The sequence below is a fragment of the Staurois parvus genome, unplaced genomic scaffold (genome assembly GCF_062004578.1).
Source record: "Staurois parvus isolate SC_StPar_1 unplaced genomic scaffold, SC_StPar_1.0 ptg000183l, whole genome shotgun sequence".
In the NCBI taxonomy this organism is placed as follows: domain Eukaryota; kingdom Metazoa; phylum Chordata; class Amphibia; order Anura; family Ranidae; genus Staurois; species Staurois parvus.
Genome location: NW_028317979.1, coordinates 246177 through 264729, shown reverse-complemented (window position 1 = coordinate 264729; position 18553 = coordinate 246177). Strand labels below are relative to the sequence as shown.

Here is an 18553-nt window from a genome sequence, read left to right as displayed (position 1 = left end):
CTACAACTGTCCAGTACATAGCACCTTCTTAATTGGCAGTTCACATGTGCATAAGTTTAATGTAATTTATAAATATTTACTTTCAGTGTGAAGGCTTAACCAGATTCAGGAAACAGCAACATACTGGGGTCTAGAGACTGGGTTCACAAGTTCTGGGATTCATTTGTGAAATCCAAATCTACATAGAGAATATGGGGTAGATTTACTAAATGCAAAAAAGCTGTTCACTTTTCAAGTGAAGTTGCACTTTAAAGAGCTCAATAACTCAAGCTCAGGTTATTAACACACAGACAAATGAGTGAGAGAAGTGACTAATTCCCTTTCCTTTCACCTTTTTCTGTCTGCTCTGTACAGCACTGTGTGGTATTTTAATTGAAAGAGAGCCTGGAAGCAGCTTCTGCTGTGTTCTCTATTTAGAAAATCCACAATGCACGTTGTGGCTGCATCCTATAATAAATAGTATTCACAAAATAAAGAATCTGAATAACTAGAAAGGTTATAAAAAAATGTAAAGTTAAAAATTATAAACATCCAATAATACCTAATAACGTGCAGCACAGTGGTAATGTCACTTACTTTTACATAATATCTGGGTTTGCAGAGGTTTTTGATTTACACAAAGTGGGTATATATTTGTAGCTATTATGGGAATATGTTTGACAGTTTTTTTGCATGGAATTAACTTAAAGATCACTTTTACACATTTTCAAATTTTTAATGAAAGCAGTTGTGTAGTGAAAGCGTTTGCCTGGGCTTTTATATACCATGTGTCAGAGACCCCTCAGCAACTTTCTAATTGTTAATTGTAATTGAATGCCTTGACACAATACTTGGGAAGGATGAAGGAGAATTTACAGGTGACATTTTCATGTAAGAAACATGTGACTCTAAGTGGTCTATTTGTCAACTTTCACCCAAGATTCACGTTTTTCTAATACAATCCAATGTGAAAAGTGTGTGTGTTTTTTGGCGACAGTTGTGTGATAACAGTGATGACTAGTCCCCTTACTATAATATGTATGCCTAATGCAATAATAAATATAATACTAGAAAAGCTACAATTTCTGGGGAAATTGTGTGAAGTGTTCTTGCCTCCACCAGTAGTCTACAACTGGAGTGGGCGGAGTAACTGGGTGGAGTGGCTTGAGTAACTATTGTGTGACTGGTGTAACTGTTGTGTGGTTGGATTAACTGTGGAAAGGTTGGACTGGGCAGTCCCACTCTACCCACTCTAGTTTTGAACATTCCGCCATTCATTCCTATGGGACCAATTTCACCACAAAAACGCTGATATTTCGTGAACCATTCGGCGAAACGTTCCACAAAGTAATAGCACACCAATCGGGAACAATCCGCACGTTTCAGTATATTACTGTCTATGTAGTGTAATAACTGTGGGAGGAGTTAGGGTGGTAAATTTGGCTATAATAATAAGAATATATATGTGAGATAACAGTAAGTGGTTTTGCCATGCAAGAACATTTAATTATTAATAGGCCTGAGTTAATATTGACTACTGTATATATTTGCATTTTTCAAGGCATAACTGAAGAAATCTATGATAAGAAATTACTAACACATAGATTGATATGCAATGAATTTATTGATTAATCATTTGAGAAAGTACAGACAGCTGTCTAATATTAATTTTAGAGAGGCTTGATTTAGGAAAAAATTAAAGAGAGTATTGATTGGATTTTCAGTATTTGATTGTATTCATGTGAAGGATTCTCTTTTCATGTCACAAACAGTGGAGATCCTGTAAAAAAAATAATGTGATATCAGTATTGTACAGATGAAATATGCTATTAAGCCTTTTTATTTGGAACGAGTTCTTCCAATGTTAAGCCAGCCATAGATGGATCGATCCTCAGCTAGTTCAGCAGGGACTGGCTTAGATTTGATCAATCTATGGACAGGCTGGTTGTACTGAAGTTGATCCATCGATTGACTTCAGTACAACCAGCCTATCAGATTTTTTTAATGTGATTACTGGCGGCGGCTATAGCTGCTAGCAATAATCATTGTGTTCTGCTGGCAGGGAAGGCTCCCCACCTGCAGAACACGATAGCACTGTGTTGATGGGGGAAACAAGCAATTTTCTTTTCTACGACCCGTGGTTGCAGGGAATAAAATAACATAATCTATGGCTTGCTTTAGAAGAATTGTGATAAAATAAATACAATATTCAGATTTGTGATTTTAGAAGACAGTGGGTGCCATTTTATATCAGGTGCTAATGGGGGGCATATAGGAGCCCTGGCAGAGCTGGAAATAGTTGTTACTGACTCTTAAAACACAGTGAATAGTACAGGGTGTTGAATTATACACTTAGTACAGTAAAGAGAAATGTCAGTGTGCTTGTCATCCAACCCCATTGCACCTCACACACTGCTAGCTGCGTTATGTACGACACTCTTCTCTCCATAGGCTGAAATGATTTGCTATAGTATCCCCTATAGGCTGGATTTATTTTTTTTTTCTATTGGCTGTCCTCAGCTAATAGAGAAAAAAGTGCTAAATGCTCTTCTGATGCATACTAGTCTATACGCTGCTACTACTGCTGATTTGATAGTGGATTGTTATGGTCCCTCTGGCAGCTTCTGATTGGCTGTTGTCAGTCAGAAGCGGGGAGCAGGACCACAAAACTTCCAGCTGTCATTTGAGCATCAGCAGAGTGGCCATTGTTTGGTACAGGGACAGTAGGGTCAGGCACATGTGGGCCCCACTGCATATGTGTAGATAACATTAGGGCTTGTCTATACAGACATTCATTTTTTTTTTGCTTTTGTTCTGCATTTATGATCTATTAAAAAAAGTAAATTCTAAAATTAAAAAAAATACAAACATCATTTAATTATGAAAAAATTGTCTGAGATAAAGATTGTTTTAACTGGAGCACAGCCAATCAGCTTTTACATTTTTATTTTCTAAGTTGGATGGGAAAAATAAAATATAGAAGCAGGTTGCTATGGGGAAGGGCACCAGCTGAGATACAACTTGTTTCAGACACTTTTTATCAATTCCCCCTCTCGTTCTTAGTTGCACATCCCTATTTCAAGAAACTACAGGTACAAGCCCAGACCTTTCTTGAATAATCCATTTAATTCTATACACTAAATGCTTGTGTACTTGGGTGTGTGTTTGCTTCTGACAAACGTGGTGGCAGTTTGGAAGGATTGAAGTTTGAACTGGGTCATATGGAGCAATACACACTTGTTTTACTAAATTGAACATATCTTTTACTACGTCATCTGAACTGCTTATATCCCCTCAAAAATCAATGTGGATGCATTCAGAAGCTGCATAAAGCAAGGTAAAGGGAAGCATGAAGCAGTTCAGAAGCACTTAGTCTAGGTTCACACCTATGCATTTTTTTTTTGCATTTTGCACAAATGTACAGCAGTCCATGTAACATGATTTCCTATGGGACAGGTTCATATCTCTAAGTTTTCACCTGGTGTGTTTTTTGGAAAGGGTCAGGGACTTTTTTAAATGCAAAAGGTTGCATTTTTTGTTCTATAGACTTCAGTGGAGATGCTGCAGAAAAGCACAGTGCGTCTTTGATGCGTTTTGCATTTTAATCTGCCCAGCAACAAGTTGGAACAAAAAACTGCAAAATGCATAAAAAAACTCAGCAAAAACGCATATGCAAAACTACAAAAAGCACTGCAGAAATGGATCAAACGCAAACTGCATAGGTGTGAACGTAGCGTTAAGTCTGGCTTCAAATGCAAACCATTTTTTTTTTCTTTTTTAGAAATCATATGAAAGTATACTTCATTTGAAGGATGAGAACATTTAGAAACTTGGGGCCCCTAGGCAGGTTCCCAGGTTGTACCCCCTAACAAAAGCTCAGATTTTTGTAATGCCTGATTTTATTCCTATGTATAGAATGGAAAACTCAGATATTTTCAGACACTTTATTAGGTCTTTATCATAAACGTTTCTTTGTTTTCAGGTTGCAATCATTCTCTGTTCCATCTAGATGTTTTTATCTACCATGATGTGGAGGTCAACACATCAAATAATTCCCCTAAAAAAAGGAAAATTATTCGAACAGACATACTAAGAGCACCGATAGAGTAAATGTTTCAAGACATAAGCAGAGGATCTAATAGTCTGAAACCTGTATGATATCTGTTGAAAAAAATTGTCTTTTCATGGCATCTTTGATGTGTTGATCTCCACTACTTGTTAAATTGCCTGGGCTGGAAGGTACAGATAGTAAACTCCATAGCCTGGGTGTTCACTGAAAATTATCATAACAGGTGAGTTTTTCACTTAAGTTTATATTTCAGTGCTGCTTTTAAATACAATATTTTTTTCTGTCAATTTGTTCTCCATACAAATTTACATTCTTGGAATTAATAAAACATTTGGTTTGGTTGTACTTGGTTATAAAATAAAAAAAGGCAATTGTAAAAATATTATATTCATGTACTGTTTCTTCCAGTAGCTAATAATGAAGTAAAATAGTCTGATTTCAAAGCTAGGCTCATTGTATATATTTCACACCTTAAGGTGGAACTTACCTTAGAGTTTTCTTTACGAGATTTTAGAAATTCCTTTTATTATGGAACTTGCAATCTTGTTGGTCTCACTCTGCTTGAGGAAAAGAAAGCAGATCTGTATTAAACTACAGACAAAAAACAAATAGAAATCCTGTTCTCTAAAATCAACACTAAACGTGGTGAAATGTCCAAGATAGAATTGTTGCAGACCAAACCTTCCACTGTCTGAGGGCACATCCACAGCACAGACAGTAGGGAGCGGGTAGCACCGCTGAGCAGCAAGGAAGCTCCCTGTTGGCACATCTCCCTCTAGTGGCCATCTCTGATGCATCCATCTCTGGCAATATATATAGAATGATTTGCAAGCTCTGACCCTGGGCTTTTCATATGTGAAATTCTATAGATCAGTCAAGTTGCATCCAGACTTTGCTATGACTGTTGCACGTGGGCATAAGTAACACATCATAATCGGAATTGGTGTTTTATGATGTCTTCATTGTTTGCTAATTCACTGTTTGACTTTATATTCCCTAGCACTGGATGTGTGTTTTACGCCTGTCTTTTTTTCTTTTGTATTCTATATTTAATTGCCATTACCATAACCAAAGACGTTGTCATTTTTTATTATATAGACAACATAGGCTACTAGTCCAGGCCCTCTGTGTGAAGCATACCTGTGATGTACCAGGCCACCTATGAACACTAGTTATTTTACTAAATAATGTGTGTCCAGAGGATATGAGTGTTCCACTGGTCCTCTAAACTATTTGCTTCCATACCTGGATCTCCACTGCTTCTCCTCCTTTGCCACACCACTCTTAACCATTACACGACTCCTGATCTTGATTCTGATCCTGAAGCTGATTTAACAGCTTTCACTGGCCTGTTCCTGGCCATCCAAATTTTGGAAGACTCTCTCCTTTTTTTGGTTGCCCTACTGCAACAATGCAATTATAAAGTAAATTAGCCCCATCCAGGACTTTCTGAACGTCTGAGATGGTAGAGGTGCCTCTTTCCAATTAGTTAGCGGTGTACTATACCCACTCTTCACAAAATCTACGTGTCTGACCATGGTGCTTCTAAGAGAATATCACATGGGACAAGGAATTAATTATTCATTTTTTTGTTGCTGTGAAGTCTTCATTGCCAAAAAACGGTCAGAAACAGTAAAAGTGAAGTAGTTGCAGAAAGCAAATGGTATAAATTCCCTGTACTACTACTACAAGACTTTAAAGTATTTTATGCTTTTTCAAGATCTTACTGGTATGCATCCCCACCAAAGAAAAATGCATATTTTTTTAAAGAAATAAAAATGAAACATGACAAATGTAACTTCTTACCGCTACACAATTAAGCTTCTGTACAGATATACATGTTTCCTTCACCTGTGAAAGAGAAATACGTTAATAGTAAATATATATTATACATGCATACATATACAAATAGATATTATATACTGCATTTGACACACCATAAAGTCCAAGTCCAGGTTTTATTGTAGGCTTATACTATTACAGAGATTTCCGCTTACTTCCCGTCCCACTGTCAAACTTCAGTAGAGACAGATAGTAATACAAAGCTTACAGGGATACCTTTCTTCCCCCTACTCTGAGAAACTTTTTTTGTTTTTGCTTGTGCAGCCATTGAAGACAACTGCTGTCAGCAGAACAGAAAGCATTTGAAACTGGAACTTCAACAGTTTGTAACACTGGAGGTGTCACTAGTTTAGGTTGGTATCTGGAAACTTCCACAAACTGATCTGGGCAGCAGAGGTGAATAGGCAGCCACCACATAATTAAACATAGACATCTTCCTCCTTGTTCATTCTCAGTGCTGGGTGGGTAAACACAATGACTGAATGAGTGGTTTGGTCATAATATAGGTACTTTGCTTTTTTTTCCAGCATTTTCCGGTATCAAGCAACACATAGGCAGAGCTTGTCAATTTCTGCAGGCCGGTTTAACCATTTTACTGTATATAGAGAATTATTTATTTCAGGTACTTATATAGTGCCATCAATGTACGCAGCACTTTACATATATAATGTACATTCACATCAGTACCTAACCCTCAAGGGGTGTGTACAGTCTAAGGTTCCTAACTCACAGTCGTACATATACTAGGGCCAATTTAGACAGGAGCCAATTCACCTACCAACATGTCTTTGGAGTGTGGGAGGAAACTGGAGTACCCGGAGGAAACCCACACAGGCACAGGGAGAACATGCAAACTCCAGGCAGGAGGTGCTGTGGCTGGGATTCAAACCAATGACTCTAGTACTGCCAGGCAGAAGTGCTAACCATTTAGCCACTGTGCTGCCCTAGAGAACTATACAATTGTATGATCCTCGTTGACCATTTGTATTAATATTATTGTTTGGTGCTGGACAACTAATATTATCAAAGCAATACTAATTTTAGGAAACCTAAAGACTTCAGCTGGCTATACACTAGTAGAATCTTGTTTGAAATTTGCTGTTTTAGGAATGTTTGATTTTCTAATCATTAGTGGGTTCAAATTGATGTGTGTTGTCGACTGCAGTGATGATAAAATTCTCACACAAACAAATTTGAAACAGTGCTTGCAGATTTCGTTCAGTAAAATCTAGTTGTTCCAAAATCGAATGTTAAAAGTAAACTATATTTTCAACTACTTTTGAATGACATTTGTCACGCTATGGAATGTACTGAGAATTTCCGTTCAAATGTTTATAAACCTTTTTGTTTGAAAATCTACTAGTATATATCCATCTTTAGTTAAAAGCAGGAAAAAGAGATACTACAGAAAAATTATGTTTTAGTAATATCATACCATAATTGTATTGATCATGACTGTTGTAACTATAACAGGCAGGCCAGTCTAAAAAAAATAAACACATTATTTTCAAAATCCGATTGTAAATTCAAATTGCATTATTTACATTTTTACATTATAGCATGTTCCTCAAAAATGTTTTTGCTTTTTGTGTTCAAGTTAAATCACCCCTTTCATATATATATATATATATATATATATTACTAAAATTGCATGCCTGAGAACTTTGTGGAAAAGACTCATAAGTGGTCACATAAAGCTTTTGCCTCCATGAAATGATGTGATTATTTGTTTTTACTTTCAGACAAATTTACCTTCAGATGAATACTTTAACAGTCTTTGCAAATGAAAGTTGTGATAAGCTGAGGCAGAGCTGACTTTTAATGAGGTACTTTGTAGGCACAGTGTCTAGGATCTAGGAAATTTGTAAGGCCTAAAACTACAGAGTGCCATTGAGCGATCCATATAGGGGTGGCCAGTCCAGGCCTCTGGGCTCCTAAAGGGCCAATGTCCACCCCAGAGTTGCCAACTGTCTGTTAAATTATGGAAAGTCAGTAAAAGCTGAACTGTGGGTAAACAAATTTTATCCTTGCAGTGGACCTACCTTCTGCACTGCATGGGTTAAATGCTTGTGTAGTCTAAGGGTGCAGGGATAAGGTATAATACTTCCCTTATTCCTGGCTCAGGCAGACTTACTCCATCTATGCAGCTGCCTCTCTACGGTGCTCATCAGCTGCGATCTTATGCAGACAAGTGCACTGTGTTTGCGACCTGCATGTGGGATGTTGTTAAGTTAACACTGATACCCGCTGCAGATCACAGCTGCAGTGCATTTTGGTGTGAATGGGACCTGATTGCAAAAGTTTAGCTATAAAGTTTTTGGAATATTTGTTTTTTAGTTTTGAAAAGAGTGGGTAAGGATTAGTACCCTTGTCGGGTTGGCGGGAGGATAATGTCACTATTTTCACCTCAACCAATCAGAAAGCCTTGTATTTACTGATAAAAAGACAAGGCTTCTCCTGAATGGCAGAGTAGTACTCAATCCGACTCTCTTTAATTCACCCGTAATGCTATGTCGCTTACTGTATGTAGCTAATATTAATACCGCCCACTACAGCAGACAGCGGCTGCATCGTTATGTAATGGAAATAGTTCATTTGGGTCAGCTTAGCCCAGTGAACCATTAAAAGTGAAAATGAACCTGGATGTGTTCTCTGAGCTGTCAATAAACTGATTTTTTTTTTTGTTCAGCCTGAAAAATAACAGATTCTGCTATCTACACCATACAGTGTGGATGGATGAATCCCCCACTGTGCCTATTGTATTTTGACTGCCTTTACCTACAGGAATATCTATTACCACAATTTAGAAAGGAGGGGGAAAGGTTGCAGACTGATCTCTGCTTGAAATCCCTCAACAACCACCTGTGTGACTTTTTTTTTTTTTTTTTCTTACTTTGTACTGCTGGGTTCAGTGATTTTAGTTATAGATTTATTGCCAAGTTAACTAATGCATGCTGATGTTGCTAGATTTGGTCTGGGCATCTAGGTATAGTTGACCCCTGGCCATGGAAGGGTTTATGTGAAGCTGTGGGGAGTGCATTTATAATGCATGCAATCCTTCTTTAGGTTATTTAGTAGCTACAAAGAACTAAATCTGCCACTCCTAATACAAAATGTTTATGTTAAGAACAGGGGCAGACTGACCATTTGGAAACTCAGGCACTGCCCGAGGGCCCGGGGTCAGTAGGGGGCCCCATGAGATGCCCCTGGTACACTTTTTTTTTTTTTCATAGGCTTTTTTGAGTTTGGGCAAGGACACAGGGGCCCCATGATCCCCCTATTGCCCGGGGGCCCCATGAGTTGTCAGTCCGCCCCTGGTTAAGATTTGGTTACTCCAAAGCAGTAAAGAGACAAATTATTAGACAGATTGGTCAGTTTCATAGTTTGATTTATAACTTCTCCCTCTGCTGTTTAAATGTGGTACTGCAGTTATCTAAAACATGTCCATATCCTAATGAAGTTACTTTTTGTAACAAGCGGGGTCTCTCTCTCTACACTAGCCACACACCAGAAGCATGCCAAAACCAGGGGCAGGCGCTTAAATAGACCCCGATGACCTAAGATGGGTACCGAGGGTCATGTGGTTGCAGTGTAGCCAACTGAAATGCTGCTCCATTAACCCCACAAACCATAGAGAATCGTTATTTCTCTTGGGCTTCCTCTCCAGGTTGAGGTGCCACTCAGTATGAGCGCCACCTACAGTGGAGGCAACAATCAACCTGCCTACAAGGTTGATTTACTAAAGACAAATAAGTGGTTCACTTTGCAAGGGAAGCTTAGTAAACGTGATGCAATTTTACTTGCAAAGAATATCCAATCATATACAAGGAAATGAAAAAAAAAACAGCATTATTGCTTGCACATGACTGGATGAAGGAGAACCGTAGAGTGAATAATCTACATGCCTTTAGTAAATCAACCCAGATATTTGTCTTTTTCTTTGCTTGCTTTGCTTTATAGGGGCAATGTCAGAGGAGCAATTCTGTGCTGGCGATAATGTGCTAGTGATAGGATCACTAAATGACCACTTACATTTTAATATGGGGTTGTTCCAGCACCGGCTGGACCAGTGAGAAGTCTATTGCATTAGGGAAAGTCCATCCATACTCCCCTCCATGCTGCAGCATCAGCCAGTTCTATGCCCATGAACTGAGAATTCTTGGTCTGCTTAGAGTGCACAGAAGCGACTTTCAGTCACTGCTCTCTACACAGCCCCTCCAGTGCTCACTGGAGCACCAGGCTGCTGATCACACATAACCTAACAGTATGGCCAGGATCTTTCCAGAGCCTGGAGCGGCTCTGTGACATCAGCAGACAGTGTGCATTAGCCTGCTGTCTGCTAACTCTGGGTCACAGTAGAGCACAAGTAAGTGCCCCCCTGTTACACAGAAGAGGAGAATGGCCACAAATGGTTAAATGGGGGGTTGGGAGCCATCAATCGTCAACTACAGGGATCGTGACCATGACCCTGCCTCCCCCAGCCTCCACCACTCTCATGTTCTCTGCAGAGCAGTGAGTGGGTGGAATCACAATGCTGGTCAAAGGGCAGGGGTGGGAGGTGCCTCAGCAACTGGATGCTAGGCAGTCCTAGCAACCAATCACCAGCTTGTTCTTATGAAATGTTAACACCCGCTCCTGCCTTCCATCCAGCACTATGCTGTCTCCTGGTCTCCGCTCTGCTGTACACACACTGGCAGGTAGGAAGTGCTACCCACAGAGTGCTGTGTCTGCAGTGAGGGGGGGAAGGATGATGTGAAGTAAACACTGTTGGAGGGGGGGCAGAGGATACACTGTTGGGGGGGGGGGCAGAGGAGACTGAAGGAGGTTCAGAGGACACTACAGTACTACAGTGGGGGGTGATGAGAAATGGACAGAGGACATTGTGTTGGGGAATTGGGAAGAGGAGGACAATGATTTCAGGGGGCAGAGGGGCAGAAGACACTGCTATGGGGGAGTAGAGGACACTACGGTGGAGCGGTACACAACACTACTGTAAGGGGAGGGGAGAGAGGACATTGCTATGGGGGGCAGAGGACACTACTAGGGGCGTGATAAGAAGGGGGGTAGAGGTCACTGCTATGGGGGGGGGGAGGCAGAGGATACTACTATACGGTGTGATGTGATGGGGGCAGAAGACACTACTGTGGAAGGGGAGGGTGATGTGAAGGGGGGCAGAGGACACTACTCTCCTCCATGTTGTCCAGGTAGCTCCCAACCTCTGAAAGGTTGCCTACTTGTTGGTGAGGGGGCACACTGGCCACCTTGGCCGCAATTGTGCTATATGCCGGGTGTCCAGTGCGCTCCTGTACCTTAAAGGAGGAGTGGGCTCCCTTAGGTTCACCTGCCCTTGGTCTATCCATTAAATACAGGTGCCTCTACTATGGGGGCTCTCAAAATTTGTAGAGTTAGGAACTGCAGAATATCAGGGTGCCGTGAAAAAGCTCTGCAGCTTTGCAAATGTGTGCTAACTAAACCCCTCTTTTTAGTGCATACTGTTAGACAGGCTCATTCGGTTTGTTTGCAAGCTGGTTGGTAAGATGAGCTGGGAATTTTTTCTTTTTTGTTGTTTGACATGCGTCACCCTTCCATATGCTCCTTGCTGTGAAGGCCAGTTATAGACTGAGGTAGTGGCTATTTTTTGTAAGGTTGCCTACTCCTGCCTTAAGCCATACTTCATTTTTAAAAAGGTATTTCTCTGAAGCAGCTTCATGATACAGTCTCTTAAAAAGAATAACTATACACTGTATGATATACTTATATTTGGCAATTGTGGAATAAAATAATATGTTTAAAATTTTTTTAGTAAGTTGTTTAGCTATAAAAAAAAAAAAACATACCAAATCTGTACCAGGTGGAAAACATTTAGCCTTGAAAGAAATAAATACTTCAGTTAATAGAAATTCTTCTTAATTACAGATCACAATAAGGAATATACAAAACAAACTTCTGTATACAACAAATAGCTACTGCCATTTCCTCATGTTTACCAATAATTAAATCTATAAATTTAGTGTACAGTTATAGGTATTGGCTACATAAGCGGTAGATGGGAACTAGTGGAAAGGGGGTCCAATGGTTCATGAAGTTCTAGTGGGCATCAGAGTGAAAATCTTTGCATGCATAGTCTCCAAATGTTGCCTTGCAGAACTTGACACACTTATATTTGTATGAATGCAGAAAGATCAGGGCCCCCAGATTTCAGCCATGCTCCCCCAGGACCTGAGATCAGTATCAGGAAGCGGAGGGGCCAGGGGGCATTGTGGCCCATACACCACTATGGTTCTGGCAGCCAGCCCACTCGCACAATGGAAATGAATGACATTGATATGGGGGGGAGGGGCATTCAGAACAGAAGTGCTGCTTCTGTCTAGACCTACTCTGCTCCCCTTACTCTTCCATGATCCTACAGTCGCAGTAAAGCTTTGCAGGTAGGACTCTCTTTGTGAAGGAGGACTCTGTTGTGAAGAGGGGAATGACTCTGATAGGGGGGAGCATGCTAATGCGTTGGAGGCTGACTCTAATGTGAAGGGGTTACTCTTATGTGATGGAAATCTCTGATGTGATCCAGGCTAACTACCCAAAAGTAATTTCAGACATCACTTCCAGGTCATGAATCTTAGTACAGAAGCTAATTGAATGAACATGGAGTACTGGTTTCCTGCATCTCAAACACCCTGTGGGGTTGATTTACTAAAACTGGAGAAGACAATCTGGTGCAGCTTTTCATGGTAGCCAACTGGCTTCGAACTTCAGCTTTCAATTAAGCTTTGGCAATAAAACCTGGAAAATGGTTTCTACGCAGAGCTGGACCAGATTTTGCACTTTCCAGTTTTAGTAAATCAACCCCACTGTGACAGACTGTCAGTGACACACACACAGACAGCATCAGCTTTTTTTCCTATGCCTCCAGATCAGACATGCTAAAACCCAACTGAACTTTCATTTTAAATTGGTTAAATAGATTCCACATGTATCAAAGCAAAGGGTGTACAAAGTCTTTGAGTTTTCTTTCTTTCTATGTTTTACAGTAGTCACAGCCTGAGTAGCAAAGTCTGTCTCCTGCCAGCATTCTACAGCGTGGGACCCTTGATCTCTGTGTGGAAGTAGTGAGGTCAGACACACCTCTTCCTGAGTCAGATCCAGCACTCTCCAATCACCGGTGAGCATGAGCTTTGTGCTTGCAGTGCTATAGGCCTGAATAAGTAGGAGGGCATATCACACCTCTGCACAGCTTATCCAGAGACACAAAGAGAGCAAGGGTCTCACTCTGCAACAACAGCTGAAAACAAATTGTAAGAATAAGCACACATATTATTTTGCACATCTGACAAACCGATTCACAGACTCAGAACGGCAGTATTAAACATAAGCTGAAAAAGTACTAGTCACAGTGTCGGTCTCACCATGAGATTGAGAATCTTGCCCACAGTTTCTTTATCCTGCATAAAAAGCAAGAAATGTTATTAGTTGTACAGAGAATTAGAATTAATTAATACTGAATGATTTACAGCGCTTTCAAAGGAAGCATAATCAAAAAGATAGAACTGACCATTAAAGAGATAATAAATAGATGCATGATTCACACTGATCTCTTTCAGTTGTTTGGTATTTGCTATTGGTTGCAGGATATTGATCAGCTTTCCTGAACAGACCACTAATTAAAGGCATTTCCTGAGATACTTAGGGCTGTGTTTGTGACTGAAGCAAACTCATGAGGACAAGAAAGAAGTAGCATTTCAGATTTGATTGTATTGAGTTGTTACCCTGTATAATCAACAATAAAAATTGTCACTTGTATGGCTATTTCATACTCGGGGTCATAATGGCAGATTTTAGTCAACACAGCTTCTATAAGTGGTTAGCAATTCCGCCTGGCAGTACTAGCGTTGTTGGTTCAAATCCGAGCCATGGCACCACCTGCCTGGAGTTTGCATGTTCTCCCTGTGCCTGCATGGGTTTCCGCCAGGTACTCCGGTTTCCTCCCACACTCCAAAGAAATGCTGGTAGATTAATTGGCTCCTGTCTAAATTGACCCTAGTATGTGTATGTATGGATGTGACTTGGGGACCTTAGATTGTATACCCCTTGAGGGTTAGGGACTGATGTGAATGTACAATTATAAATTATAAAATAAAAGATGGCAATTGCCTGAGAGACTCTTATAAGGACTTATTGTACACCAATGCAGTTACATACCCTGTTTTAAGTACTTGTATGCCAATATTGCCATTATCATCTTTTACTTTATAATTTTTATCCTTTTCACCCTTACACTACTTTGCTCCTGTGCGCCAGAGTTACTTGTTTTTCACTATATGTTTGCTATGCCATTTCTGTGCTGCCAGAGCTGAAGTTTGTTTCTTCGAATTATCGATACCTCATCACCATGGATTTTTTTACTTCCTTTGTGAGTGTTTTTATTCCTTTGCTATTAAATACAGTGTTATTACTACACTCAGACGGGCGCCTCCTGTCTTTTTTCTTCTGTCCATAAAAACCACTAAACACCAATATTATGGGGGTACAAATGCCATCAACATTTAAATTTTTTGCCAGAAACATGTAAGGGTGTGTACATCACTGACCACCAAGCTTTTTGAGGGAACACACCACTGATCACCAATGTAAAGGAAAAATTACTGCTGACCACTGCAAGTTGTGCATTTCATAGTACTGATACCTGTACTCTGCTGCATTGTATATGTTATGTCAGTATTTTACATTATACTGACCACTGCACTCTATACACTAAATAATCCTGACCAATGCACTGTATGCATTAGGGGTTATTTGCTTAACCACTCGCCCTCCTGAGGATTTACCCCCCCCCCCTTCCTGACCAGGCCATTTTTTGTGCTATGTCACTGCACTCAAATGAAATTTGACGTCCTTTTCTTCCCACAAATTGAGCTTTCTTTCGGTGGTATTTGATTGCCTGTGCATTTTTTATTTTTTGCTCTACAGACTAAGAACGGCAATCTTAAACATAAGCTGAAAAAGTACTAGTCATAGTGTCGGTCTCACCAGGAATGTGATAAACGTCTTCATATTTTCTTTATTCTGCATAAAAAGCAAGAAATGTTATTAGTTGTACAGAGAATTAGAATTAATTAATACTGAATGATTTACAGTGCTTTCAAAGGAAGCATAATCAAAAAGATAGAACGGACCATTAAAGAGATAATAAATAGATGCATGATTCACACTGATCTCTTTCAGTTGTTTGGTATTTGCTATTGGTTGCAGAATATTAATCAGCTTTCCTGAACAGACCACTAATTAAAGGCATTTCCTGAGATACTTAGGGCTGTGTTTGTGACTGAAGCAAACTCATGAGGACAAGAAAGAAGTAGCATTTCAGATTTGATTGTATTGAGTTGTTACCCTGTATAATCAACAATAAAAATTGTCACTTGTATGGCTATTTCATACTCGGGGTCATAATGGCAGATTTTAGTCAACACAGCTTCTATATGGCAGCATAATGGCTAAGTGGTTAGCACTTCCGCCTGGCAGTACTAGTGTTGTTGGTTCAAATCCTAGCCATGGCACCACCTGCCTGGAGTTTGCATGTTCTCCCTGTGCCTGCGTGGGTTTCCGCCGGGTACTCTGGTTTCCTCCCACACTCCAAAGACATGCTGGTAGATTAATTGGCTCCTGTCTAAATTGACCCTAGTATGTGTATGTATGGATATGACTTGGGGACCTTAGATTGTACACCCCTTGAGGGTTAGGGACTGATGTGAATGTACAATATATATGTAAAGCGCTGCATAATTGAAGGCGCTATATAAGTACCTGAAATAAATATACCAGCAGCCTGCTCCCAACACTGCCTTTATACTGCTGGTTTAATATCATCTCACAGAGAGCCAGGAGGCCGGAGGAAGCAGTGCAGCTTTTTACAGGCAAGTAAACACTCCCTCTGATGGGTGTTGCATTTTATGTTATGTATGTGTTGCTATTATCATTACTGTCTGTACCTTCTTCAGTGCTTGTTGTTATACAGCATTCATATGCCAAATTAATAAAGTAAATTAATAAAAAAAAATCTCCTACTAACCACCAATGAAAGGAATATGTAATATACCATAAATTACATCCAGTACATGTTCAACGTCACATATAGAGTATGTGTATCTTTATGTTATAAGGGCACATATAACACTGAACACCAATGTTATTGAGGCATAAAAATCACTAAAAAACAAGTGAAAAGGATAAAAATTATAAAGTAAAAGATGATAATGGCAATATTGGCATACAAGTACTTAAAACAGGGCATGTAAATACATTGGTGTACAATAAGTCCTTATGAGTCACTCAGGCAATCTGCCTGGAATCTTTTTAGCACAAAAAGACGCCAGTCATCTTCGGAGCAAGCCAGCTCTGTATGCAGGGACAGATGAAAAAAGACAGGAGGCGCCCATCTGAGTGTTTTAATAACACTGTATTTAATAGCAAAGGATTGAAAACACTCACAAAGGAAATATAAACTCCATGGTGATGAGGTATCAATAATACGAAGAAACAAACTTCAGCTCTGGCAGCACAGAAATGGCATAGCAAACATATAGTAAAAAACAAGTAACTCTGGCGCACAGGAGTAAAGTAGTGTAAGGGTGAAAAGGATAAAAATTATAAAATAAAAGATGGCAATTGCCTGAGAGACTCTTATAAGGACTTATTGTACACCAATGCAGTTACATACCCTGTTTTAAGTACTTGTATGCCAATATTGCCATTATCATCTTTTACTTTATAATTTTTATCCTTTTCACCCTTACACTACTTTGCTCCTGTGCGCCAGAGTTACTTGTTTTTCGCTATATGTTTGCTATGCCATTTCTGTGCTGCCAGAGCTGAAGTTTGTTTCTTCGTATTATCGATACCTCATCACCATGGAGTTTATACTTCCTTTGTGAGTGTTTTTAATCCTTTGCTATTAAATACAGTGTTATTACTACACTCAGACGGGCGCCTCCTGTCTTTTTTCTTCTGTCCATAAAAACCACTAAACACCAATATTATGGGGGTACAAATGCCATCAACATTTAATTTTTTTTGCCAGAAACATGTAAGGGTGTGTACATCACTGACCACCAAGCTTTTTGAGGGAACACACCACTGATCACCAATGTAAAGGAAAAATTACTGCTGACCACTGCAAGTTGTGCATTTCATAGTACTGATACCTGTACTCTGCTGCATTGTATATGTTATGTCAGTATTTTACATTATACTGACCACTGCACTCTATACACTAAATAATCCTGACCAATGCACTGTATGCATTAAGGGTTATTTGCTTAACCACTCGCCCTCCTGAGGATTTACCCCCCCCCCCCCCTTCTTGACCAGGCATTTTTTTGTGTAAATGTTTTGTGCTGCACTCAAATGAAATTTGACGTCCTTTTCTTCCCACAAATTGAGCTTTCTTTCGGTGGTATTTGATTGCCTGTGCATTTTTTATTTTTTACTCTACAGACTAAGAACGGCAATCTTAAACATAAACTGAAAAAGTACTAGTCATAGTGTCGGTCTCACCATGGAAATGGGAATATTGTCCACAGTTTCATGAACCTGCATAAAAAGCAAGAAATGTTATTAGTTGTACAGAGAATTAGAATTAATTAATACTGAATGATTTACAGTGCTTTCAAAGGAAGCATAATCAAAAAGATAGAACTGACCATTAAAGAGATAATAAATAGATGCATGATTCACACTGATCTCTTTCAGTTGTTTGGTATATGCTATTGGTTGCAGGATATTGATCAGCTTTCCTGAACAGACCACTAATTAAAGGCATTTCCTGAGATACTTAGGGCTGTGTTTGTGACCTGAAGCAAACTCATGAGGACAAGAAAGAAGTAGCATTTCAGATTTGATTGTATTGCGTTGTTACCCTGTATAATCAACAATAAAAATTGTCACTTGTATGGCTATTTCATACTCAGGGTCATAACGGCAGATTTTAGCCAACACAGCTTCTATATGGCAGCACAGTGGCTAAATGGTTAGCACTTCCTCCTGGCAGTACTAGGGTCATTGGTTCAAATCCCAGTTTGCATGTTCTCCCTGTGCCTGCGTGGGTTTCCGCCAGGTACTCCAGTTTCCTTCCACACTCCAAAGACATGCTGGTAGATTAATTGGCTCCTGTCTAAATTGACCCTAGTATGTGTATGTATGGATGTGACTTGGGGACCTTAGATTGTTCACCCCTTGAGGGTTAGGAACTGATGTGAATGTACAATATATGTAAAGCGCTGCGTAAATTGATGGCGCTATATAAGTACCTGAAATAAATAAATATACCAGCAGCCTGCTCCCAACACTGACTTTATACTGCTGGTTTAATATCATCTTACAGAGAGCCAGGATATCGGAGGAAGCAGTGCAGCTTTTATTTTTGCATATTTTATTTTTTGCTCTATAAAAAAAAAGTCAATAAAAATAATTGGTTTATGTGAAAGTGATAGCGTTTACAAACGGCAGTATATATACTGGGATTATTTTCTTTTTTTAAAAATAATACTAGTAATGGCGGCAATCACCGACCATAGCGGGACTGTGGCGGGCATTCTGACACTGGGGGGAACTGACTTTGTGTCACTGATATCCCCAGTAACACCAATATAGTGATCAGTGCTACAAAAAAAG

General features: G+C 39.6%; 1 protein-coding gene across 4 annotated transcripts in view; it reads right to left on the bottom strand.

The window, feature by feature from the left end:
- Positions 1-1584: 1584 nt before the first annotated feature.
- The window catches only part of LOC149462174 (uncharacterized), a 72101-nt gene continuing 55132 nt past the window's right edge, over positions 1585-18553 (bottom strand). For 2 of the 4 annotated variants that reach the window (XM_089677260.1, XM_089677261.1), the window contains 8 exons: positions 17438-17473; positions 14915-14950; positions 13294-13329; positions 11728-11757; positions 7326-7373; positions 5855-5899; positions 4536-4608; positions 1585-1759 (listed from right to left, as the gene is read on the bottom strand). In XM_089677260.1, the coding sequence (XP_089533386.1) occupies positions 4549-4608; positions 5855-5899; positions 7326-7373; positions 11728-11757; positions 13294-13329; positions 14915-14950; positions 17438-17473 (291 nt within the window). In that variant the 3' untranslated portion in view covers positions 1585-1759; positions 4536-4548. The remainder of the gene's footprint in view (positions 1760-4535; positions 4609-5854; positions 5900-7325; positions 7374-11727; positions 11758-13293; positions 13330-14914; positions 14951-17437; positions 17474-18553) is intronic. The other 2 variants (XM_089677262.1, XM_089677263.1) reach the window with 2 other exon arrangements.